Source organism: Rhinatrema bivittatum, chromosome 19 (genome assembly GCF_901001135.1).
Source record: "Rhinatrema bivittatum chromosome 19, aRhiBiv1.1, whole genome shotgun sequence".
In the NCBI taxonomy this organism is placed as follows: Eukaryota; Metazoa; Chordata; class Amphibia; order Gymnophiona; family Rhinatrematidae; genus Rhinatrema; species Rhinatrema bivittatum.
In genome coordinates this window covers 17,160,793-17,187,624 of record NC_042633.1, presented here as the reverse complement: position 1 = coordinate 17,187,624, position 26,832 = coordinate 17,160,793, and the positions used below count along the sequence as shown (strand labels likewise).

Genomic DNA, 26,832 nt, shown 5'->3' with positions numbered 1-26,832 from the left:
GGGCCATGTTCCTGATAAAGTATCCCTGCAGTGCCTCATAAAATATCAAGGGATGTCTTATGTTTTTTTTTCAACCTAATCAACTTACTGCTTTCTTAGTTGGGAAAACTATTCTTTCCTGAAACTTCCTTTCCAATAGGTTTGAATATCATGTCCGTCAAAGAATAGAACAGTTATCTAGTTTCATCTTAAAGCTTCCTTTTCCTCTGATATAAATTGAATGTAATAATTTAATTTTTTCCTTAGGTACTAGTCTTGTGATCTTGTTTTTTGTGGGACTTTGAGAAGAAAAAAGATTGTTATATTTTCTAAATACATATATTTCCTTTTGTTAATTTGATATATTTTTCTGTTTTCAAACAAGAATTGTTTTCTTGAAATTTGTTAAACTTATAAAATATAAATTAAAAAAAAAAGAAAAGACAAGTTCACTGGGGCACACTGGTTGGTGGACATGACAGATATCGCTGAGCCACTTTGGCTAGTTTGTTGCCAGACAGTGGACTTGTGTGCACCAATATGCCAGCGGATCTGTCTGCATATTCTCTGTGGCTCTGAGAGATACCGTGTCAATGACAGCTGTGCTGTGTCTCCTTTGCTTGGGTAGGCTGAGAGACACTAATGCCAGCTGCTTTCTCTCTAGCCCGTAGCACAAAAGATGAATGTTTATGGGCAACATGCCTTTGGCGGTTCTGAAGTGGAGGAGGAGGAGGTACTAGCTGTCGCTGACCAGAGAGTGCTGCTCCTACTTGGGCTAGCACAAACTCTCTGAATTGCCCGCTGTTTCCTCCTATGCTTCACGCCTAATCTGTTTCTGCCTATGGTGCTCCTTTTGCTAACAGCAGGTTCCTTCACCAATAGGAGACAATCGTACTGTAGGGCGAGTTTCCCTTTCACATGGGGATCACAGACTGTGGCGAGAATGTATGTGTTTTCTCTCCTGTTAAAAGCCTTAATCCTCTCTTCCACCTGCTGCAAAAACATCCAGACAATGCAGCAACCTCAATTGTCATTCCCTCTTCCTGCTTAAAAGGCCTCCAAATTTTCATCCATGAAATTAACTATAAGGATGATGTCAGCCAAGGTGGCACTTCCTGGAACTCAGCCTCCTTCGTGACATCCTTGAAGGGCTGCAGGATTTTTACCAGCTGACTCATGGCTAACCAATCATGATGCCCTAGGGGATTCTGCATACCTATGTCCATTGAACCAGAAAGTTCATGAAGGGGAGTCTGCAGCTCCACTAACCTCTGCAGCATCCTAAAGTGGAATTACACCGGGTGGCAATGTCTTGAATGAGACGCTTGTGAGGCTTCTCCAAATCAGTCTGCTTTTGTCGGAGAACCTGCTCCGCCTTCACACTTCTGTGGAAGTCGCGCTATGTTTCCTGCACTTGTGTATTAAGATTCCTGCAGTATCCATTCTCTTCGTGCTTGGACCCAACCCCAGAGCTGACTTCACTACCAGTGGCAGAGTGTGTGCAAAACATCGGAATGTTCTTAAAGTGCCCTTCGGTTATTGCCTTAAACCATGTTTGCACCATTGTCTGTGACAAAGGAACCCTGCCCTGTGTATTCCTGTCTCGCTGGTGTAGTTGTCAGCCTCCAGCATCTGTCTGATGCATGCTAGAATATTGGCTGTGGGTATTGGGCCTGGTCCGTCAGGTGGGTGTGCAGTAAAGTCCACCTCCACCCTGATACTTGTTCAGTAATAGAAGCTATTGCCTGCCCCTGCCTCAGCCAGGTCCCACAGTGTGCTGTCAGGGAGAGGTAAGAGTATGCAGCATTCATGGCGGTCCAGATATCGCAGGGTTGAAATGCACACTCCCCTCCTGCCTTAGCTAGCACCGCTTGGATGCGACTGCGAACTGCTTGGACAGGCTGGGGATGACCTTTCTGCTAAATATGGTTCTGGAGGGGACTTTGTAATTTGGAACTACGACCTTCAGAAAATGCTTGAAACCCACATTCTCCACTATCTGCAAGGGTGGTCATCAAGGGCAATCATTTCACCAATGCTCCTGGTTACAACTTTTGAGGCTGCCTGCCTCCTAACCCGGGATAGCGTTACCACACTCCATCCCATTTCCTCTATGGTGGGTTGTCGCTTCTGCCACAGACCACCTCCCGGCCTCCCCAGTGTTACCGACCACTGAGTGAGAGTGCGATTGGCTGCATTGCAAAACTTCTTATCTTTGATACTTTGCATTCTGGTCTCCTTGTCAACCTGTCCGACCGGGCTGTGAGGTCACTGATGACTCACAGGAAAGGGCTGGTTTTTGGCTATGGATACACCCAAAGGGCATTCTCCGATTTCAAATGGCGGCTAAGAAAAGCGCGTGCCTCCAAACGTATGGAACAGATGATATGTTATATTCGTGGGGAATCGCAAAACGTTTCGTGACCCCACGAATACTACGAATATGGACATATACGTTGCGGATTGCCAATACGTTGCAAACGAATGCACACCCCTACCAAAAAGGTGTAATGTTGCTGCTCGTGGTTGGGCTCGCGAGCAGCCTCTCACCTCGCTGCCTGTGCCATGCCGATTGGACCGGCGCCCAACCGCTTTCCCTTCATTCTCTGGGCCCAACTCCGGTTCTGCTGACCTTCACGGCTGTGAGTTGCTGCTGTCGGCCACTTCCATGCGGCCTGGATTCCCCGATGCCGCTATCCATCTTCGTGGCCCCTTTGTTGCCGCTGTTTCTGCCTCCACACAGCAGGGGAAGCCACTGCTAACTGTATCATCTCGCGGCAGGAGTGCCGCCACCGTTGCCTCCATCTATGCAGCAAGGACGCTGACTTCCTTCACTCCTTGGGCCCTGCATAGGCATGGGTGCCTCTTCTGTGCATTTAAAGGGCCAGCGGCGGGAAAAGCCCCCCGGCCCCACGGATGAGCTCATCACTCCGTGCCTCATCCAGCCTTATAAAAGGGCTCAGCTTGTTCTCCTTGGGGCCTTCGCATGAATCCTAACGGTGGTCTGTGCTTCCTTCACCATGCAAGGTTCTCCGTGGTCTTTGCTTGTCTTGATGGCTCTTCGTTTGTTGTTAGATGTTCCTGATGTACCTGGTCTCCTTCGTCTGATGTTCCTGGTCTTGTTCCTCATCAGAGCTCCTTAATCACCTGTTCCGTGTCCAGGTACTCTGTGCTCCTGATATTCCTGATGTTCCATGTTCTGGTGGTCCATGTGCCTGATGTTCCAGTCCTGGTCCTGATGTCCTCATCTCCGGCTCTTCGTACTGCTTCCAAGTTTCCTACTTGTCCACCTTTCCTGGCATGCCACCATCGTGGTCCATGACCAGCTCATGGGGGGCTGTGTAGGGTGCTTCGTGGCACAAGGCTTGTCTTCAAAACACAGACTTTGATGAAATGGGAAAGTACCTGGAGGAAGAACTAGAAGGCTGGGAGAACAAGAGAGATGTGGAACAACAGTGGACCAAACTAAAAGGAGCAATTACCAAGGCAACTAATCTTTATGTTAGAAAAGTAAAGAAAGAAAAAGAAAAATGAAACCTATCTGGTTCTAAAGGAGGTGGCTGACAAAATAAATGCTAAAAAAACAGCGGTCAAGAAATATAAAGGATCCCAATGGGAGGAGCACAAAGAAGAATATCTGGTAGAACTGAGAAAGACAAAGAAAGTAATCAAGGCGGCAAAATGTCAAGCGGAAGAAAGGATTGCCAAAGAGGTAAAGAGAGGTGACAAAACATTTTTCAGATACATCAGAGAAAGGAGAAAAGTTCAAAGTGGTATAGTGAAATTGAAAGGTGAAAAGGATCAATGTGTGGAGAGAGATGAAGAAATGGAAGAAATATTAAACGAATACTTCAGTTTGGTGTTCACTAAAGAGGACCCTGGAGAAGGACCGTCGCTAGTTAACAAGAAACTGGAGAGGAGTGGAGTAGATGTACTCCATTTACAGAAGAGAATGTATGGGAAGAGCTGGGTAAACTGAAAGTGGACAAAGCCCATGGGGCCTGATGAGGTTTCATCCCAGGATACTGAGGGAGCTCAGAGATGTGCTGGCGTTCCCGCTGTGTGACCTGTTCAATAGATCCTAGAAATGGGAGTGGTGCCGAGTGATTGGAGAAGAACGGTGGTGGCTCTCGCTTCACAAAAATGGGAGCAGAGAGGAGGCAGGTAACTACAGACTGGTTAGCCTCACCTCAGTGGATGGAAAGTAATGGAGTCACTGCTGAAAGAAAGAATAGTGAACTATCTACAGTTGGGAGAATTGCTGGACCAGAGGCAGCATGGATTCACCAGGGGAAGATCCTGTCAGACAAATCTGATTGACATTTTTTGACTGGGTGTCAAGGGAATTGGATCGAGCAAGAGTGCTCGATGACATCTACTTGGATTTCAGCAATGCTTTTGATACAGTCCCACACAGGAGGCTGGTGAATAAAATGAGAAGCTTAGGAGTGAAGTGCCTAGGTGGTGGCCTGGATTAGGCAAACTGGTTGACGGACAGAAGACAACGTGTGATGATAAATGGAACTTACTCTAGGGAGAGCGGTGTTAAAAGGCGGAGTACCGCAAGGATCGGTGTTGGGACCAGTGCTGTTCAATATCTTTGTGAGCGAAATTGTGGATGGGATAGAAGGTAAGGTTGTCTTTTTGCGGATGACATTTAAGATCTGCAACAGAGTGGACACGCCGGAAGTAGTGGAGAGATGGAGACGGGATTTAAGGAAGCTGGAAGAGTGGTCAAAGTTATGGCAGCTGAGATTCAATGCCAAGAAGTTCAGGGTCATGCATATGGGGTGTGGAAATCCGAAGAACTGTGTTCGATGGGGTGGTGAAGGGCTGATTTGCACGGAGCAGGAGAGAGACTTTGGCGGTGATAATGGTCTAATGATCTGAAGTCGGCGAAAACAATGTGACAAGGCGATAGCTAAAGCCAGAAGAATGCTGGGCTGCATAGAGAGAGGAATATTGAGTAAGAAAAGGGAAATGATTATCCCCTTGTACAGGGCCTTGGTGAGGCCTCACCTGGAGTACTGTGCTCAGTTCTGGAGACCATATCTCCGAAAGGACAGAGACAGGATGGAAGCGGTCCAGAGAAGGGCGACCAAAAAGGTGGATGGTCTTCATCAAATGACTTATGAAGAGAGATTGAAAAATCTAAATATGTACACCCTGGAGGAAAGGAGGAGCAGAGGTGATATGATACAGACTTTTAGATACTTGAAAGGTTTTAATGATCCAAAGACAACGACAAACCTTTTCCGTTGCAAAAAAAATCAGTATAGAACCAGGGGTCACGATTTGAAGCTCCAGGGAGGAAGACTCAGAACCAATGTCAGGAAGTATTTCTTCACGGAGAGGGTGGTGGATGCCTGGAATGCCCTTCTGGAGGAAGTGGTGAAGACCAAAACTTTGAAGGATTTCAAAGGGGTAGATCCATAAAGTCTAGAGCATGTGAATGAAGAGAAGAGGCATGGGATTGGCTTGCGGGAATGACAGCTACTACCTGGAGATTAATACCCTTATTCAATAAACATACTCACAGTTAATGCAACTCCAACATTGCTCTATGCTTCAACTGCAAGAGGAAATAAGGAAAAAAGGATTTGCATTCACAAATTGTTGCGTCCGTCGATCTTCGACTGCTTTGCCCCGCTTGTTGCCCCCCCTATCTTATATAACCTACTTCTCATTAAAGCTGGCGATGAATGGAAGACGGCCTTCAACACTCGAGACGGCCACTTCGAGTAGTTAGTGATGCCGTTCGGCCTGTGTAATGCTCCAGTCGTCTTTCAAAACTTAATGAATGACATCTTCTGAGACCTTCTCTATAAGTGTGTTGGGATCTACTTAGATGACATCTTAATCTTCTTACAGGACATCACCACTCACCAAGAAGATGTCAAGAAGGTATTACAGAGGCTTCGTGAGAACCATCTCTACGCCAAGCTATCTAAATGTGAATTTCATAAGGAATCAGTGCCGTTCCTAGGTTACATTGTCTCTAAAGAAGGTTTCCAAATGGACCCACAGAGAGTATTAAGAAATGGGCACAACCCACTGAGTTAATGGCTCTCAGGTGCTTCTTAGGTTTCACCAACTATTACAGAACCTTTATCAAGAACTACTCCTCTCTCACAGTACCACTGACTGCCATGACAAGAAAATTGGTGCCAAGGTGGCTAATTGGTCTCCCTGAAGCGATTGCCTGCATTCCAAAAGCTGAAGGATGCCTTTTCCACCAAGCCATGCCTTCGACATCCAGACCCCTCAAAACCTTTCATCGTGAGGTTGATGCCTCAGACCTTGGCGTAGGGGCAGTACTAAGCCAGGCTGGTGATTCTAAGGTCCAACATCCTTACTCGTTTTTCTCCCATCGCTTTTCTCTTGCCGAGAGAAATTACGGAGTTGGAGACAAGGAACTTCTGGCTATAAAGCTGGCATTCGAAGAATGGCACCCTTGGCTTGAGGGAGCGCAACATCAAGTAATGGTCTTCACAGACCATAAGAACTTGGAGTATCTCTGCCACGCACAGCGCCTGAACCATAGACTAGCAAGATGGTTGCTGTTTTTCAACATATTCAACTTCGTGCTCAAGTATTGTCCAGCAGACAAGAATATCAGAGCTGATGCTCTTTCACGCTCCTTCCTCTCCGAGGACGTACCCGAAGAGCCGTAACACATCATTGACCCCGAGAAGGTCATATTGGCAGTTACCCATTTGGTGCCTGCAGGAAAGACAATCATACCCAGGAAAAAGCTATTGGCTTGGGCCCACGACTCCAAACTCTCAGGACACCCTGGGCAACGAAGGACGTTGTCTAAACTACAAAACTTTTATTGGTGTCCCACCATGAAAGAGGACATGTTCACTTACGTCACTTCCTGCGCAAACTGCGCTAAACAGAAGATGCCGTTGGGACATCCATGGGGTCTCCTCCAACCCTTGCCAGTCCCTGAAGAACCATGGACACATATTGCCACTGACTTTGTGGTAGATTTACCATCATCAGGAAGGAACACCACCATTTGAGTAACCGTTGACAGGTTCTTGAAGATGGCACATTCTGTGGCTCTCCCAGGCTTACCCACCGCCATGGAGCTCGCCCAATTATTCATCACGCACATCTTCCGTCTGCATGGCTTGCCTAAGCACATAGTCTCCGATCACGGAGTACAGTTCACAGCTAACTTCTGGAAGGCATTATGCAAAAAGTTTGATATAGCTCTCGACTTTACATCGGCATATCACCCTCAGTCCAACGGCCAAACAGAAAGGATGAACAGGACACTCAAACAGTTCATTCGTGCCGACGTGAACACCCGACAGAATGATTGGAGCGAACTGTTGCCTTGGGCAGAATTTGTCATAAACTCTCATCCAGCAACTTCACTGGATCAACACCATTCGAAGTCGTCTACAGACTACTATCACTACCACCACTGCCACTTCCTTTATCAGTGTCGCCCCAGCAGCACAAACAACTGCTTCTGATATCCATCAACTCTGGACTCAGACTAAAGAGATGCTTAAGAAAGCAGGAATACAAGCCAAGAAAGGTTACGATGCTCATCATCACAAGGCTCCAGACTTCAAACCTGGTGACAAGGTCTGGCTTTCAACAAAACATTTAAGACTCAAACTTCCTTCAGCTCGATTCACTCCTCGCTACGTTGGACCATTTCCCATTCTCCGACGACTGGGCAACCTCACCTACAGTTTGAAGCTACCAGCTACTCTAAAGATCCACAATGCATTCCACGTCTCACAATTGAAACCAGTGATACTCAGTGAATTTTCCAACAAGATACCCGACTCTACTCCAGTAGATGCAGAAGAAGACATCGAATACAAAGTTGATGCAGTTCTCAATGTAAGAAGATGAGGCAGCGTATGGGAATACCTCCTGTCATGGGATGGTTATGGTAATATCACATACACAGAGAGATCAAGTATATTCAAATTTATCAAATTATTTATTAGAAATCACAAGGTATTTCCCTATCTAGACATTAAAATCTAAACTCACACACTCATTCATCAATCACACATCATATAAAAACATCCATATACATGAACAATATTCAAAGGTCAATAGTTACAATTGATTGCAATCGGTATAACAGTATCAGATATGTAACATGGTTTTTATATCCAAACCCTTCTCTTATCCGTCCAACAAAGGATCTCTTTGTTTCGCCTACATGATCAGGCTTCCTCAGGGACTAACAATATCCTGTAGCTGGTCATATCTCTCAGGACTTGAACTCTTGTTCCTACACTAAAAAACCAAAAAGATATGAAGATATATTACCTATGGTCATAAATTACCATGAGTGATGAACATTGTGTTAACCTCAAGCTTACCTCTCAAGAATCATAAATTTTCATAAACTTTCAGTTTATCACCAATATGACCAAAAGTAATTACTGCTCTAAACATTTTCCGAAATGTGCTTTCAACCGCTACTATTTTCCATCTGCAATAAATTAACAAATATCTTAAGACTTACATCCATTAGTATAAATACACTTTATTCTCTTTGTAAATTAATCCTACTCACGTCTCTCGATAATGTCAATAATTACCAGACAAACCGCTACTCGTTTCAGTCTTTAAATGACTTTAAATTCCAAATATGTCTCAATAAATCCATTTCAGGAACCTTGCAGATTGTGCTTCATTGTATCTGTTCAAACAACGGTAAACATAATTTCAAAGATACTTTCTCGACACAAACTTACCAGCACTCTATCACACTCCTACCACAAGCAGATCGGCGGCGATCTGCTTGTGGTAGGAGTGTGATAGAGTGCTGGTAAGTTTGTGTCGAGAAAGTATCTTTGAAATTATGTTTACCGTTGTTTGAACAGATACAATGAAGCACAATCTGCAAGGTTCCTGAAATGGATGACAATGTTCATCACTCATGGTAATTTATGACCATAGGTAATATATCTTCATATCTTTTTGGTTTTTTAGTGTAGGAACAAGAGTTCAAGTCCTGAGAGATATGACCAGCTACAGGATATAGTTAGTCCCTGAGGAAGCCTGATCATGTAGGCGAAACAAAGAGATCCTTTGTTGGACGGATAAGAGAAGGGTTTGGATATAAAAACCATGTTACATATCTGATACTGTTTATACCGATTGCAATCAATTGTAACTATTGACCTTTGAATATTGTTCATGTATATGGATGTTTTTATATGATGTGTGATTGATGAATGAGTGTGTGAGTTTAGATTTTAATGTCTAGATAGGGAAATACCTTGTGATTTCTAATAAATAATTTGATAAATTTGAATATACTTGATCTCTCTGTGTATGTGATATTACTGTATGTCATTAGAGAGTTTAGTTTAAAAAAATATTTTTCCCTCTGTAATATTACCCTATGGGATGGTTATGGCCAGAAGACAAATCTTGGATTCCAATGTCCAATATCTTGGATAAAAAGATGCTACAGGATTTCCATCATTTACATCCGCAAAAATCTAGACCTGGTAGGTCATTGCGTGGACGCCCTTTGAAGGGGGTCTTCGACGGCTTCGCCCCGCTTGTTGCACCGCTATCTCGGCTCCTCCCGCTTACCTGGGCAAGATGGCTACCACAGCGTCGTCAAGCCGACCTCTCTGGTGATCCCAGAACGGCTATAGTGCAGCCGTAAGCCATTTCTCCTTCCAGGTACCTGCTAGGGGGTGAGCGCTTGTGCAACCCACGTCTAAGTACGCTCAGTGGCGCGAACCTCAAGGGCGTTCCCTCAGCTGACATCACGCCCATCTGGGTATATCTACTTCTTAAGATTGCTAGCTCATTGAGGTGGCAAAGGCTCGAATTGTTGTGGACTCGGGGTAGTGGACCCTTGGGCCGGCCTGCAGGAGACTTGGGAAGGACTTCACTGGTCTTGACTGAACAGGCCGGGAGGCAGACGTCTGGCGGGCAGGTAGAAGTGGTTTCACCCTGGAAGCTGGTACTCCCCCGGGAGAAGCCCTTGGGAGTCCAGCTGCTGGGACTTAGGAGTTTCACCCTGGAAGTCAGAGCCCCCCCGGGAGGAGCCCGTAGGGGCCCGACCGCTGGGACTTAGGCGAGGCGGTCGATGGAGAGGAAGCAGGCGAGTATCAGGCTTGGCTGAGGCAGGCAGGGGTCCGGCTAGGGCTGTAGACAGGTTGGAACCCGGTTTGGGCTGTAGGCAGGCAGGAACCCGGTTTGGGCTGTAGGCAGGCAGGAGCCCGGTTCGGGCTGTAGGCAGGCAGGAACCCGGTTCAGGTTGTAGGCAGGCAGGAGCCCAGCTTGGGCTGTAGGCAGGCAGGGGCCCGGCTTGGGCTGTAGGCAGGCAGGATCCCGGCTTGGGCTGGCTGACAGGAACCCGGCTTGGGCTAGCGGGCAGGAACCCGGCTTGGGCTGGCTGGCTGGAACCCGGCTTGGGCTGGCTGGCTGGAAACCAGCTTGAGCTGGCTGACAGGAACCCGACTTGGGCTGGCTGGCAGGAACCCGGCTGGAACTGGCTGGCTGGAACCCGGCTGGAGCTGGCAAGCAGGCAGGAACCGGCAGGCAGGCAGGCAGGAACGGAGTAGCCAAGACGCTGGCAGACTCCGGAGCTCGAGGCAACGGGGGATCAAAGGAACCCTGTTGCAAGGCCCTGATCGGGTGTCCGCGGTGGCCCTAAGTAGTAGAGATGTGAATCGTGTGATCGATCGCCTTAACGATCGATTTCGGCTGGGGGGGGGAGGGAATTGGATCGTCTCGGTTTTGTTTTTTTAAATATCGTGTAAATCGTAAATCGGGGGAGGGCGGGAAAACCGGCACACTAAAACATCCCTAAAACCCACCCCGACCCATTAAAATAAATCCCCCACCCTCCCGAACCCCCCCAAAATGTCTTAAATTACCTGGGGTCCAGTGGGGGGGGGGGTCCCGTTGTGATCCTCCACTCTCGGGCCACGGGTGCGTTGATGGAAATGGCGCCGGCGCTACCTTTGCCCTGTCAAGGTAGCGCCGGCGCCATTTTGGTTTCTGTCCCCCGACGTCACGAGCATAGGAGATCGCTCCCGGACCCCCGCTGGACCCCCAGGGACTTTTGGCCAGCTTGGGGGGGGCTCCTGACTCCCACAAGACTTGCCAAAAGTCCAGCGAAGGTCCGGGAATGAGCTCCTGCACTCGAATCGTGTTGCTGTAATGAAAAATGGCGCCGGCCAAATGGCCGGCGCCATTTTGCAGTACGGCAATATGGCCATACGGCCCGCGCCATTTATGGCACCGTACGGCCGGCGCCATTTTTCATTACGGCAACACGATTCGAGTGCAGGAGGTCGTTCCCGGAACCCCGCTGGACTTTTGGCAAGTCTTGTGGGGGTCAGGAGGCCCCCCCAAGCTGGCCAAAAGTCCCTGGGGGTCCAGCGGGGGTCCGGGAGCGATCTCCTACGCTCGTGACGTCGGGGGACAGGAACCAAAATGGCGCCGGCGCTACCTTTGCCCTGTCATATGACAGGGCAAAGGTAGCGCCGGCGCTATTTCCATCAACGCACCCGTGGCCCAAGAGTGGAAGATCACAACGGGACCCCCCCACTGGACCCCAGGTAATTTAAGACATTTTGGGGGGTTCGGGAGGGTGGGAGATTTATTTTAAAGGGTCGGGGTGGGTTTTAGGGATGTTTTAGTGTGCCGGTTTTCCCGCCCTCCCCCTTCCCCTCCCCCTTCCCCCGATTTACGATTTTTGACGATAAATCGGGGGAATTCCTATTAAATATCGCCTCTAACGATTTTTGACGATTTAAAATATATCGGACGATATTTTAAATCGTCAAAAAACGATTCACATCCCTTCTAAGTAGGCCGCGGCGTCTGACGTCAGACTCGGGGTGGAGCCACCCTCCAGCGGGAACTGTTTAGAAAAGCGCGGGACATCCGTGCGCGCGCGCCTAGAGGCAGGCCAGGAATGGCGTCTCCCCTGCGGGGGAAGCCCAGACCCCGACTCTGCTTCGTTCCCAGCCGGCGGGAAACCTCTAGGTAAGGACCGGACGTGAGCTTCACGGACCGGACCGCAACAGAACCCCCTCCTCTACACCCTCTCTTAGCAGGCCCGGGTTTACCTGGATGTTCCTGATGAAACATTTTGAGCAGATCCTTATCCAGGATGTTGCGGGCTGGCTCCCAGGTATTCTCCTTCGGGGCCGCAGTTCTCCCAGGAGATCAGATACTCCCATCGACGCTGATTAAACCGGACATCGAGGATCTCTCGGACTTGGTAAGTTATTTCTCCTTGCACCGAGGGATCTGATGGTCAGACGCCTTTGAGTGGTACCTGGAGAGGACAAGAGGCTTCAAGAGGGAAACGTGAAAAACGTTATGAATAAGCATGGAGGGGGGCAGGCATAGCCGGTAGGAGACGGCTCCGATGCGCTCAGCCACTTGGAAGGGTCCACAGAACCGCGAGGCAAGTCTGCGAGACGGGGCCCAGAACTGCAGGTTCTTGGTACTCAACCATACCCGATCCCCAGGCAAGAAGACAGGAGCTGGCTGGCGATGTTTATTGGCCCACCGTCGAGTAGCAAGGGCGACTTTCTTCAAATTCTTCTGGGTTGAGGTCCATAAGGAGTGCAGCTGGCGGGCAGAGAGTTGTACGGCGGGCACAGAGCTAGGATCCGGCGAGGGCAGAGGAGGCCGGAGTTGCCTCCCATAAACTAGCAGGAAAGGGGAGCTTCCCGTGGCAGAGTGGACGTGGTTGTTATAGGAGAATTCTGCCCACGGGAGCAGCTCGGCCCAGTTATCCTGTTTCTCATTCACGAAAGAACATAAGAAAGTCTTGAGCGTGCGATTCGTGTGTTCCGTCTGCCCGTTGCTTTGAGGGTGAAATGCGGGTGGACTGGCTAAGCTGAACGCGGAAGTGTTTACATAAGGCTCTCCAGTAGCGGGCGGTAAATTGCGGGCCTCGATCCGATACGATATCTTGAGGGAGGCCATGGAGCCTAAATATGTGTTGGGTGAAAAGCTTGGCAAGTTCCGGGGCAGATGGCAGGGCTGGCAGGGGAATAAAATGAGCCATTTTAGAAAAACGGTCGACGGTGTCCCATATGACCGAGTTTCCCTTAGACGTAGGAAGATCTGTGATGAAATCGGTGGAGATGTGCGTCCACGGCTCCACCGGGATGGGCAATGGCTGGAGGAGCCCTCGGGGTTTACCCCCCAGTGGCTTCTGCAGTGCGCAAACAGGACAGGAGTCAACAAAAAGGCACACATCCCTTCTGGCCGTCGGCCACCAGTAGAATCGGTGACAAGGTCCAGGGTGGCAGCTCAGCCAGCGTGACCTCCGGTGAGGGACTCATGGGCCCAAGACAAGATTGCCCGACGGGACCTCCGAGGGACCACAGTCTTTGGTTCGGGATGCGGCGTCGTGGAAGCTAAGCTGACCTTCCGGGGATCCAGGATCCATCGGAAAGCTCCCAAGGATTCTTCAGGTTCTGAAGGTTGAGACAGGACCTCAACTCGAGCGTTCTGGGTTGGGCTGTCGACTATGCACTCCGACATAGTGCAGTTTCCAGGCAAAGACAGGGGGCACGCAAGTCCCCGGCTGGGGGGTAGTGCCTGGTCGAGGGTCCCTGGGGGCTGGTGGTTGCGCTGACCTGTCTGCTTCGGTCTTGAAGGAGGCTTCCATGACTTCCTCACAAATGGCGGGCATAGCTGCAGCAGCATGCGAAGGCTGACGAACAGGTGGCCTAGGAAGCTTCATGCAGTGTTTAATACAGAAGGGACTCCAGTTGGTGATCTGCATAGTAGACCACTGGATGGTAGGCGAGTGTCGTCGAAGCCAGGGTAGTCCGAACACCAGGGGGTGGATAGCCTTTTCCAGTACTAAGAAGGCTATCTCCTCCACATGGATCGCCCCTGTGCGAGACCGTCAGCGGAACCGTGGAGGTCAGAATTCGTCCCGTGAGACGAGTACCTTGGATGGAGGTGATCTGTAAAGGAACCTCTCATTCCACGGTTGGAATCCCCAGCTAGGTAACTAGTTGTTCCTTGATTATATTGCCCTCTGCCCCTGAATCCAGGAAGGCTGAAGTCTCCAAAGTCCCTCCTGGGTATTCCAGGACGACGGGCAAGGTACAATGGGGAGCAGTAGTATAACCTAGGAGGAGCTCCCTCCGACCTCCTAGGCCTAGGCGTTTCCCTCCCGCTCTTGGCAATGTGCCAAAAAGTGAACCTTTTGCCACAGTACAGACATAAGCCTAAGAGAGCGTCGACGCTGTCTCTCCTCCTTGGAGAGCGGGGCCCGGCCCAATTGCATGGGCTCAGAAGCAGGGACTTCAGGGCAAGAAACCCTCTGTGGCGGAGGTAGCCGAGATGAAGCACGGGGTGGGCTAGATCTCCTCTGGCGGGATTCCTGTGCCTTTTGCTGCAAAACGTCGGTCGACCCGGGCTGGCCATCTCTATCAGGGCGTTGAGGTCTTCGGGGATCTCTCAGGCTGCGATCTCATCCTTAATTCGTCCAGAAGGACCGTCCAGAAAGATTGCCCGGGACTACCATCCAGCCACCCCACCTCTTGGGCAAAGGGTCCTAAATTCCCTGGCATACTCGGCCAAAGGGATGCGTCCCTGACGCAGCTGCAGGAGGTCAGAGGTGGCAGTCGCCCGGCGGGCTGGTTCGTCGAATGGCTGCTTAAAGATGAGAATGAACCGCTGTAGGTCATTTAGTGCGGGATCATTATTCTCCCACAGAGGAGAGGCCCAAACCAGGGCCCTCCCATCAAGTAGAGACAGGATGTATGTGACCTTGACTGAATCGGCCAGGAACTGTTGGGGCAGTAGTGAGAAGCGGATAAAACATTGATCCTGGGACTGTGGGGCATCTGCCGAGTCCATGGCCTTGCAATCTGTTGTGGACTCGGGTTAGTGGACCCTTGGGCCGGCCTGCAGGAGACTTGGGAAGGACTTTCACTGGTCTCGACTGAACAGGCCCGGGAGGCAGACGTCTGGCGGGCAGGTAGAAGCGGTTTCACCCTGGAAGCTGGTACTCCCCCGGGAGAAGCCCTTGGGAGTCCAGCCGCTGGGACATAGGAGATTCACCCTGGAAGTTGGAGCCCCCCCGGGAGGAGCCCGGAGGGGTCCGACCGCTGGGACTTAGGCGAGGCGGTCGATGGAGAGGAAGAAGGCGAGTATCAGGCTTGGCTGAGGCAGGCAGGGGTCTGGCTAGGGCTGTAGATAGGTTGGAACCCGGTTTGGGCTATAGGCAGGCAGGGGCCAGGTTTGGGCTGTAGGCAGGCAGGAGCCCGGTTTGGGCTGTAAACAGGCAGGAGCCCAGCTTGGGCTGTAGGCAGGCAGGGGCCCGGCTTGGGCTGGCGGGCAGGAACCCGGCTTGAGCTGGCTGGCTGGAACCCGGCTTGGGCTGGCTGGCAGGAACCCGGCTGGAGCTGACAAGCAGGCAGGAACCGGCAGGCAGGCAAGCAGGAACGGAGTAGCCAAGATGCTGGTAGACTCTGGAGCTCGAGGCAACAGGGGACCGAAGGAACCCTGTTTCAAGGCCCTGATCGGGTGTCCGCGGTGGCCCTAAGTAGGCCACGGCATCTGATGTCAGACTCGGGGCGGAGCCACCCTCCGGCGCGAAGCTGTCTAGAAAAGTGCGGGGCATCCGCGCGCGCGTGCGCGCCTAGAGGCAGGCCAGCAATGGCGTCTCCCCTGCGGGCATGCCCAGACCCCGACTCTGCTTCGTTCCCAGCCGGCGGGAAACCTCGAGGTAAGGACCGGGACGTGAGCTTCACGGACCGGACCGCAACACGAATAGTCTGACTGTTCCTGTCTGCGCTACTCTGCCGCTTCCCTGCTGCCTGTGGGAAGCTCTCCTTCTGCCCTTCGGGGTTTGACTACTAACCTGGGTACCCGCTCCTCGGGGGCCCTCTGTTCTATTTTCAGGTGCCATTCAGGGATCAGGTACTCGCTTCTCGAGGGCCTGCTCTCCCTGCCTCAGTGCCTGTACCGTATACGACTATCTGGTGGAATCGCATCAATAACAGCTAACACCGAGTGAGTACACTAACATCTCATCTGTCTCATCCACAGTAGCTCCTGCTGCGGAACCTCCTGACATCATCGGAGAGAAGGGCTCCCTCTGCCGAGGTCCTTGGGGCTACTACTCATCACTGCCACCTGGTGGCTACTTCTAGCTGTATAAATAAAGATTCATTCCGGTGTTTTGTGTACAGAGTCTAGCCCAGTGCTGTGGCTCCTCACGGGGCCCCTCCCCATGGGTGTGGTCATCTCCACAGCACCCAAGGATTCACTAAAACACATGTAATAACAACACAAATAAGCGAGGGAGTAGCTTGCTTGTTGAGGCGGTTACTACCCCAAACCAAATAAGTCTGATACTTCACTTGCAATGCATATCCAGCATAGCTCTCTGCTTCAGCGGCAGGGAGAATGAAGATAACATGATTTATATTCAGACAACAACCAACAAGTCTGAATTACATAGTTTGGGTAAACAAATAAGCATGGGTGTAGCTTGCTTGTTATGGCGGTTACTACCCCTAACCAATTAAGCTAGATACTTCACTTAGATACAGCTCCAGCACTGCTCTCTACATCAATGGTGGGGGTGGAAGGTAAATAGAACCAAAAAGTTACTAATAAGGGGCAAGAGTAACAGATAAGTATGAGAAAAAAAAATAAGTGTGAAAGCTTGCTGGGCAGACTGGATGGGCCTCTTGGTCTTCTTCTGCCGTCATTTCTATGTTTCTATGTTTCACATCTGCAGCACAAGTCTCTGGAAGGCCCTTGTTTTTAATGCTGAGGTCTGTTCCTGAATCCGAGTTCCGAAGTCTTGAATCCTGAGTCTTGAATCCTGTTCCCGGTCTTCGGAGTACCTTGTTCCTGCTTCCGTCCATGCCATAGACTCTAGCCAGAACCTGCTCTGCTTCAGTGTGGTCCGCGACCAGCCACGGGTGGCTGTGTAAGGCACGCTTCAGTGCAGGCCTCTCCTGAATCTTCAACTTGTTTCAGGTTCCAAGTTTTCACTTTCTCGCCTGGAGTCTGCTTCGCTTTCGTACTCACCCTGTACTAGTGCCTGAATCCTGAACCTTGTCTGAGTCTTCCAAGTTCATTGACTCTTCATCTGAGTCTTCCAAGTTTCTTGAATCCTTTTCTGAGTCTTCCAAGTTCCTGAGTTCCATGTCTCATCTTGTTCCTGCCCTCAGCCTCCATCTGGCCTCACGCAATCGTTCCCAAGCGGCAGGACCGGAAGGGCTACCAAGTGACCGGAGGGCTACTCTTGAGTCCAGCATTGCATTGCTGGGTCTCACTGGCGCATGCAAGTCCAGTGGAGGTCTGAGCCTGCCTTGCTCCAGTTCCTCGATGTTCCACGTCTTGATCCTGGTCCAACCTTCCTCTAGCCCGTGCCTAAACACTCTCACCTCCCATGATGTGTGTCTTGGGGCTCTTCCCTGTAATGCGCCGTGCCCAAGGGCTCACAATCCCTCTTGAGAAAGCGACCACACCTCCGCACTCGCAACAGGATAACCAGGTATTATACAGTTTACCATTGGGTGATTAGAGCACTTGAAAATTATTAATGGAAATTTTCTCAGATTTGTTATCACCTTTCATTTTGTGAGTCCCCCCCCCCCCCCCCCCCAATATTCTGATTATATTAACGCGCACTCACTGCTCATGTACTCTTAGTGGGAATATGCTTTCTGTACTTTGGTTAATGGTATCAGGTGTAGAAAGAACTCAGTCTAAACATTGCATTTTGTGCACTGAGTGTAGGAAATGATGTTAACCAGTGGTAGATGAGAATGAGATGGAAGCCTCTGAGCATCGGTCCACAGACAGCCTGCAGGATGAGGGAATGAGCCCTGCATGGCAGGTTCCTTTGAACATATTACCTGCATTATTCTTCCCATCCAGATTTAGAAATTCTGTTTCTCTGTCATTTTATCAAGCACCAGCATTTGGGGCAGCGTTTCTATGTTGCTATTGGATCTCTGAGGGAGAGATGGGAATTGTAGGGCTGGATAAATTGGACAGAAGGCAGACTAGATGGACCATACATTCTTCTTCTGTCATCAGGTTTCTACATTTCTAATCACAAGGAAACAGTTCCTTCCATCATGTTCTAATGTCACTTAAATCTAACCTGGAGTAACTCGCCATCCCATGCAATAGCCTTCTCATCGATGGTAAAATCCCTCCCATGAGGAGCGTAAGGGTTATAACTCCCAACAATCTCATACATTTGTGTCCCACTGCGTAGACCGCCCATATTTATTATAGAGTATCCAATGGGGAGGTCTCCATTTTCATCAAAAAAGATCTCGTCACCCAGACTGTTCTTAAAGCGGACGTTCTTCAGATAACGATGAAGCTAAAAAAAAAAAGACGGGAGAAGTTCAGTAGTTCCCCTAACAGCAGTGCTACATTCATAGCATAAAGCATACATCATGTAAATCTGATTTTAGTACTCTGTAAGGAAGGTGGACCCTTGAGCCGATACGAGGTTGTTGCCAACACCAAGGGGAGGTCCCTAGTGGTCCTCATCATTGGGAGGCAGTTCCAGGAGAGAAAAACCAACAGGACCTTCACCTATACCAGCCCACGGTCCCCGCGGGTTGAACCTTTGGATGCTGGGGCTGGCAGGACTTAGGCAATGGTCTCTCAGATGGCAGTCACAAAACAAGTCAGATGTACCAAGGATCGAGGCAGGCAGCAGGCTGCACAAAGTGGATACCAGGCCGAGGTCTGGGCATACAGCAAACAAGCAGAGATGTAGGACCAGGCTGAAGATCAGGGAAGGCAGCAGGTGAGCAGAAACCAGGAGACAAGCAGGGTTGGAGCCAGAAGATCAATCCAAGGAAGTAGGAACAAAGTGGAGCTGGACGGAGGCATGAGCTGGAACAGGACTAGGGCTGGAGCAGTAGCAGGAGCAGGATCCAAGCAGGAGCCAGGAGAAGCAGAGGAACACGGGATCAGGATGCAGACAATGCACACTCACCAGGAGCTGGACTTGTTGCCAAGGCGAGGAGGAAGTGGCAAGGCAGGGTATTTATACCTGCCTTGCCTCATGTCATCATCCCGGGCCACAGGGAAATTTCCCGCCATTTGCCCTTTAAATCTAGCCCAGGCACTCACATGCCTAGGGGGCTCAGGGATCACACCAGTGTCAGGAGTGATGCGAGCAGGCTGCAACAGCAGCGAATTGCGCTGGGACACAGCAGCAGTGGGTGACGCTGGAGTGGGCTTCCTGCCCTCACAGGTGAGGGGACCAGGGCCCAACTCCCCGATGGCCAGGGTGCCTAGCAGTACCCCTACTTCTAGGCCCCCTCCTTGAAGGTCCGGGTTTTACTGGATGGGAGGCATGGAAGTGTCAGAGCAAGTTCTTATTTAGTATATTGACGGTCAGCTCCCAGATGTTTTTATAGGGGCTGAAGCCCTCCCAAGTAATCAGATATTCCCATCATCTGTGACGGCATCTCACGTCTAAGATCTCCTTCATTTGGTATATTTGCTCCTCCTCTGCTGCCAGCTGCTAAGGTGCTGGGGGTCTCCACTGAGGCCAAGACAGTACCAGCGGTTTGAGAAGAGACACATGGAATGAGTTATGTATCTTCAGGGATGATAAGAACATAAGAAATTGCCATGCTGGATCAGACCAAGGGTCCATCAAGCCCAGCATCCTGTTTCCAAAAGAGGCCACATCAGGCCACAAGAACCTGGCAATTACCCAAACACTAAGAAGATTCCATGCTACTGATGCAATTAGTAGCAGTGGCTATTCCCTAAGTAAATTTGATGAGAGTCTTAGAGGGTAGGTCACTGGACCAAGGCACTGGGTGATGGTAAAAGGGCCAATGTATTGGGGAGCTAATCACATTGAGGGTACCCGCAGGTAGATGTGGCGAGTACTTAGCCACACTCGGTCCCCGGGGTTGAAGAGAAGCGCCGGTCTCATGTGCTTGTCGGCCATTCTATTAGCCTCGTTTTCTGATTCACGGAGGTTATTTTGAGTGTGAGTCCAGAGAGCCAGCAGCTGCTGGGCAGAGAGTTGAGCTGCTGGAGAAGGAACTGAAAGTGGGGTAGAGAGCGGTGGCATTGGTTGCCTCCTATAGAGGAGATGGTCGCAGAATGAGTGTGGGAATTGAAGGAGAACTCTACCCAGGGGAGAAGAGTGGACCAGTCACCCTGCTTGTCATTTACAAAGGAGCGGAGGAACCTTCAGGGTGCGGTTAATGCGCTCTGCTTGACCATTGCCCTGAGGATGGTAGGCAGTGGTGAAATCAAGGTGAATCCCAAACTTCTTGCAGAGCACACGCCAGTAGTTCACCGTGAATTGAACTCCATGATCGGAGGCAATGTGTTTTTGGAGTCCATGGAGATGGAATACATGCTGGACGAAGGGTCTGGTGAACTCTGGAGCCGAGGGGAGCTTAGGAAGTGGAGTGAAATGGATGATCTTTGAAAAAATGTCAACTGTTACCCAGATGACGTGGTGGCCGACTGAAGGGGGTAGAGTTATTTATTTATTTTATTTATAAATTTTTTATATACCGTGGCACGTTGGGAACATCACCTTGGTTTACAGATAACCCAATGCAGCAACAGGCTTTACATTTTGCACAGGGAATGACAGTAAGCTGATTAATCAAGAGGGGTGTGGGTGACTACTGGTGGATAAAGGAGACCTCATATACAAAAATATACAGAATATACAAAATATCCAAAGAGAGCAATAAAGCCATATGAGGAAGATTGTTAAAGAGTGCCGTTAGGGGTAGATTAAATGGGGGGGGGGGGGGGGGGTGTTACAATAGGAAAATAGAGGAAGGGTTTTTGCAGGGAGTAAGTCGGTAGGGGTAATAGAGGGCTAAAGGGAAAAGGGGGAGGGGAATGGCAAAGGCGAAAGAAAAGAGAGAAGAGAAAAGGATTATTATCATGGGATGGCGGAGGGGGCATGGGGGGGTGGGGGGGGGGAGGTGGATGAATTTGTTCGAAGATATTGTTCAGGTGAAGGTTTGTTTAAAGAGCCAGGTCTTAAGGTTCTGTTTGAATTTCTTGGGACATATCTCCTGGCAAAGGCTGGGGGGCAAATTGTTCCAAAGAGCAGGTCCTGCTATGGAGAGGGCACGTTCACTGGTGGTGGTAAGTTTTGTGAGCTTGGGAGAGGGTGTGTGCAGCTTTGCCAGATATTGGGATCTAGTGGGTCTGTCTGTGGTGCGAAAGTGGAGGTGCTCGTTGAACCAGTGCATGTCTGGGTAGTATAGAGATTTATGGATGATAGTTAGGGACTTGTATGTTATCCGGGATGTGATTGGCAGCCAGTGTAGGTGTTTGAGGACAGGGGTGATGTGGTCGTGTCGGTGGACGTTGGTGAGAATGCGGGAGGGCGCATTCTGTAGCATCTGCCGGGGTTAGAGGGCATTTTTTGGAAGGCCTAGGAGGATAACATTACAGTAGTCAATTTTGGATAGGATAGTGGCTTGGAGAATTGTGCGAAAGTCGTTAAGATGTAGGAGGGGGTTTAAGTATTTTAGCATGTGGAGTTTGAAGAAGCCATCTTTTAGGGTGGCGTTGATGAATTTTTTTTGGTTGAAATGGTTGTCTAGGATGACTCCGAGGCTACGGACATTTTGGGAGAAAGTATTGGGGGGGAGTGGTGTGTTGTGTAAGGGTAGGTTGAAGTGGATGTGAGGGGGCGATATAATTAGGAGCTCTGTTTTCGAGGTGTTGAGTGCAAGGTAGTTGTCTGAGAGCAGGGTGAGGATGGTAGTGAGGGCCGAATCCCAGGTCTTCATGGCATTGGGTAAGGTGTCCATTATAGGTATGAGGATCTGAACGTCGTCCGCATATATAAAATGCGGAAGACCGAGTTTGGATAGGAGATGGCAGAGGGGGAGGAGGTATATGTTGAAGAGGGTGGAGAACAAAGAGGAACCTTGGGGAACACCTTGTGCCAGATTAATTGGTTTAGATTCACAGTGTCCAATTTTTACACTGTATTGCCTGTTGGTTAGGTATGATTGGAACCAGTGGAGGGCGGAGCCGGATATGCCGATTTGTCTGAGGCATTTTGTTAGGATATTATGGTTCACCATGTCAAATGCGGCGGATATGTCAAGTAGAGCCAGGATATATGATTGGCCTTTGTCAAGCACTTTAAAGATTTGGTCGGAAAGGGAGATGAGGAGGGTTTCAGTGCTGTGGTGCCTGCGGAATCCATATTGGGAGGGGAAAAGGATGCGGTGCTCGTTTAGGTAGTCAGTTAGTTGCTGATTGATGGTTTTTTCTAGGATTTTTGAGATAAAGGGGAGGTTGGAGATGGGGCGATAGTTGTCTGGGTTCGCTGGGTCGAGGGATGGTTTCTTTAGGATGGGTTTTATAATGGCTTGTTTAAGTTGATTTGGAACAGTGCCAGATGATATGGAGTAGTTAATTTATTTTTATTTATTTTATTTATTTAACATTTTTTATATACCGAGGTTCTGGTAACAATGTTACCAATCACTTCGGTTTACATATAACTTTGGGATGACATAACACAAGTGTCTTACATAGAACAAGGAAATGAAGAACTGGGTGAATAATTAATTAAATTAAATTAAAATTGCATAAAACATTAAGAGAAACAACATTTTAAATTACTGAAATCTAACATACTAGCGATTCGGATCAGTCAAGCAACAAGTAGTCAGTCTTTGGCAGGAGGAGATTGTATTTGTTTCTGGGATTATTAAGTAGTGGGACACATGATGTGTTGACCCAGACGGGAGAGTGTTAGGGAAGTCGAAATCAGGCATATGCTTGGGTGAAAAGCCAAGTCTTGAGTCTTTTTTTGAAGTTTATTGTGCATTGTTCGAGCCTAAGGTCTGAAGGGAGAGGGTTCCATTGTTTAGGGCCCACTGTAGAGAAGGCTCTATTGTTTGAGGATATTTTGATTGAAGGGGCTTTTAGCGAGCCTTTTTGTGCCGATCTCAATGGACGGGATGATGAATGTAGCTGCAGTGGGATCCTGAGATCGAGGTGTGAGGTTTTGTAGATAGATTTGTGTATGGTTGCAAGAGATTTCTAGAGTATTCTATATTTTATAGGAAGCCAATGGAGATTCTTTAAAATTGGAGTGATGTGGTCCCTTTTTTTTGCTTTAGTTAGGATCCTAGCAGTGGCATTTTGTAGCATTTGTAGAGGTCTTAGGGAGATAGCTGGGAGACCAAGTAAAAGAGAATTGCAGTAATCAATTTTTGAGAATATGATTGCTTGCAAAACTGATCTGAAATCCTGGGGGTGGAGTTTGAAGAAGCATTCTTTCACTGTGTTGCTAATAAAGCTTTTGAGATTCAGTTGGTTGTCCATGATAACTCCTAGATTTCTGACCAGGGGAGATAGAGAGGGGGTTGCCACTGGATGAGAATTAGAGAGCTGGTGGTTGCCATCTTGGGTGATGAGGAGGAATTCGGTTTTGTTGGCATTGAGAATTAGGCAGAGGTCCTCAAGAAGATTGGATATGGAAAAGAAGCAAGAATTCAAAAAATGGAGGGTTTCTTGCAGTGAGGTTTTGTGAGGGATGAGACCAAGGAGAAAAGGGCTTTTGGGTCATAAATGAAGTGGTGGATTTTTCGGGAGTAGAAATCTCTTTTTGTCTGGAGAATGGAGATCCTGTATTGGTGCATGCTGGTTTTGAAGGCTGAGATGTTCGCAGACGTAGGGTTTTTTCTCCAGATGTGTTCTTTGTTTCTGAGTTCCTGCTTTAAGTGTCTGAGGTCTGCGGTGAACCATGGCTTTTTCTTTTCTTTATTAGAGTTGATGGTTTTGGATACTAGAGGGCATGTCAGATCTGCAACTTTATTTGTTATAGTGGTCCAGGATGCGATGGCTGAGTCCGCGTCCGTTATGTTAATGTATTTAAGTTCCTCAGAAAGATTCGTGATGAGGGTTTCCTGGTTGCATAATTTCTGAAATGAATCGCTGTTTCTGTGAGGTTGAAGTGCTAGGATGGTGGATGGCTAAAGAGGTATTGATTAACTTGTGATCAGACCATGGGATTGGCAAGCAGACTATGGAAGAAGATAGGGTGAGACCTTGATTGATAAAGATTAGGTCTAATGTGTGACATGCTTTGTGGGTGGGTTCGTTTATTAGCTGTTGAAAGCCCATGAGATTGAAAGTGTTGATGAAAATATCACAGTTGGAGGAACGGGGATTAGCATCCACGTGGAGATTGAAATCTCCAAGCAGTAAGGCCGGCGAGTCCGTGTTGATGTGCCTATCAATACTTTCTATTAGAGGAGAAGGGTCTGAGTCGAGACGGCCTGGAGGAGTGTAAATGAGGCCTAGTTGCAGGTGAGGAGATTTAAAGGCAGCAAATTCGAGAGAGGGAGAAGAGTTGGTTGTGTGGAGGGATAATCCAAGAATTTTTTTAGAGGCTAATAGCAGGCCACCTCCTCTTTTTTGGTCTAGGGATCGAGAAGATATCAAATGATTGGAGAGGAAGTTGGTTGAGCAGGACTGAATCTTCTGGTTTTAGCCAAGATTCGGTGATAGCACATAGATCTGGTTGCTCATCAACGAGATAGTCATAGAGTAGATGTGATTTTTTCGTTAGGGATTGAACGTTCAGTAGAGTAACAGAGAATAAGGTAAGACCAAGAAGTTGGTTTAGTGGAGAGAGCATAATGGGTAAGAGTCTTTTTTGTCGTGTTTGTATATCCAAAGGTGTGACTTGTTTAATTGGTGAGTATCTCCTGCTTTTGTATATGATTGGAATAGCGTTGTGTCCCATTATTGTTGAAAGAATAGGTAGACTGGGATGGGGGGTGGCAAGTAAAAGAGAGAGATTAGAAGATGTCCTTAGTCCAAGAGAGAGATTAGAAGATGTCCTGAGTCCAAGAATCAAGTAGTTAGAGAAGTGGTTCAGCAGTAAGGCTTCTGTGTGAAAAGGATCAAGGGCTTTTCTTGGGGCAGTATGGAGGGGCGTAAACGTGGCAGGCCCACGTGACAGTTAATGATATTGGATATGGGTTTTGAGATAATGTTAGGGATAATGAAGAGGGATTTAGTGGGGATGGTATCAGAGGGGTGCACAGCTGGATTGATTTACTTGAGGATGGATTCTATCTCCATGGGGGTGGTGGTTTCAAATGACTTAAGTGTTGCAGTAGCGTTTGGAGTTTGAGAGGAATTGGGCGATGGCGTGGAGGAGGTAGTGTTTATTGGATGAGTGTTGAAGGTTGTAGGGGTAGGAGGAAAGGATGCCATAATTTTATTTATCTTGTCTTGAAAGTACAGGGCAAGTTCTTCACATTTGGCTTTGTTTTCGGTGTCGAGGGAGGGGGTGGGGTAGTTTTAGTTAAGATGGAAACAAAATCAAAGAGGGCATGGGGATTGAATTGGAATTTGTGGATTTTTTGGGCGTAAAAGTCCCTTTTGGTCTTGTCGATGGCGACTTGGTAGGAGTGGAGGTGGGATCGAAATTTAGATAGTAGTGTGGGGGTTTGTTCTTTGCGCCAATTTTTTTCTAGTTTTCTGAGATTGCATTTCATGGTTTTTAGCTCAGTAGTATACCAGGGTTTCTTTTTAATGTTTGCAGGGTTGATTACTCAAGATTCTGTGAGGCAGATGTTATTGGCGACGGTGTTGGTAAGCTGAGACCATGAGGAGAAGGCGGATTCGGCATCAGTGAGGTCTAGCTTAGTAAGCTCGCAGGTGAGGGCTGCGATGAGGTCGTCTGTTTTGCATTGTCTGCAGAAGTGAATGATAGATCAACTATGAAGTCTGTTGACAGGTGCAGTAGCTTCAGGTGGTCAGTTCTTGAGGGTCCACCCCCTTCTTGGTTAACGCAGTGAGTGGGGCTACTATGCGAGAATAGTTAGGGATGAACTGTCAGTAGAAATTGGAGTACCCCAGGAAGCGCTGCAGCGCTCAGAGTCCCGAGGGTTGTGGCCAGTTCTGGATGCTGGCAACCTTCTCGGGGTCCATTTGGAAACCGGTAGTGAAACAATGAAGCCCAGGAACAGAAGATCTTCCCGTTCGAGGAGACATTTCTCCAGTTTTGCAAATAGCTTGTGATCCCGGAGGCGTTGAAGTACACGTCTGAACTCATGGCCATGGAAGGGAAGTTCTTTGGTAAAGATCAGAACATCGTCAAGATAGACAATAACACTGGTGTAGAGCATGTCATGAAAGACCTCATTCATTAAGTGTTGGAAGACCGCTGGCGCATTACAAAGGCCGAAAGGCATCACTAGATATTCACAGTGGCCATCTCTGGTATTAAAGGCGGTCTTCCACTCATCTATGAGTCTTAAGCAGACAAGATTATAGGCCCCTCTGAGGTCTAGTTTGGTAAAGAGTTTAGCCCCTTGCAAACGGTCCATTAGTTCCAGGAACAGAGGTAGTGGGTACCAGTCCTTTTTGTTGATAGTGTTCAAGAGCACAGGGAGCCATCCTTCTTTGCGACAAAAAAGAAGCCGGCTCCAGCCGGCGAGGTGGAGGCTCAGATGAAATCCCTTTCCAGGTTTTCCTGGATGTATTCCATCATGGCTTTGGTTTCAGGTGACGATAAGGGGTAAACTCGCTCCCTTGGTGGAATCGTGCCCAGAAGGTGGTCAATTGCACAATCAAAGGGGCGGTGCTCTGGTAAAGTCTCCAGCTTCTCTTTGAAGAAGATGTCCCTAAAATTGGCATACTGCGGTGGCAGAGACAGTGAGGTGGTAGCCACAGGTAGAACCAGCCGGGACACTCTTTGGAGACAGGACGTGCGGCACTTAGGGCCCTAGGCAGATATCTGTAAAGTCCCCAATCATGGTGAGGGGAATGCTCCTGAAGCCATGGTAAGCCCAGAACCACTGGGTGTATTGCCTTTTCAAGGATGAG

At 48.8% G+C, this 26,832-nt stretch overlaps 1 protein-coding gene across 1 annotated transcript in view; it reads right to left on the bottom strand.

The window, feature by feature from the left end:
* LOC115080271 (vomeronasal type-2 receptor 26-like) overlaps positions 1-26,832 on the bottom strand; it is a 131,422-nt gene that overhangs the window by 22,360 nt on the left and 82,230 nt on the right. Inside the window, exon 4 of the mRNA XM_029584424.1 lies at positions 18,107-18,334. Within this exon, the coding sequence (XP_029440284.1) occupies positions 18,107-18,334 (228 nt within the window). The remainder of the gene's footprint in view (positions 1-18,106; positions 18,335-26,832) is intronic.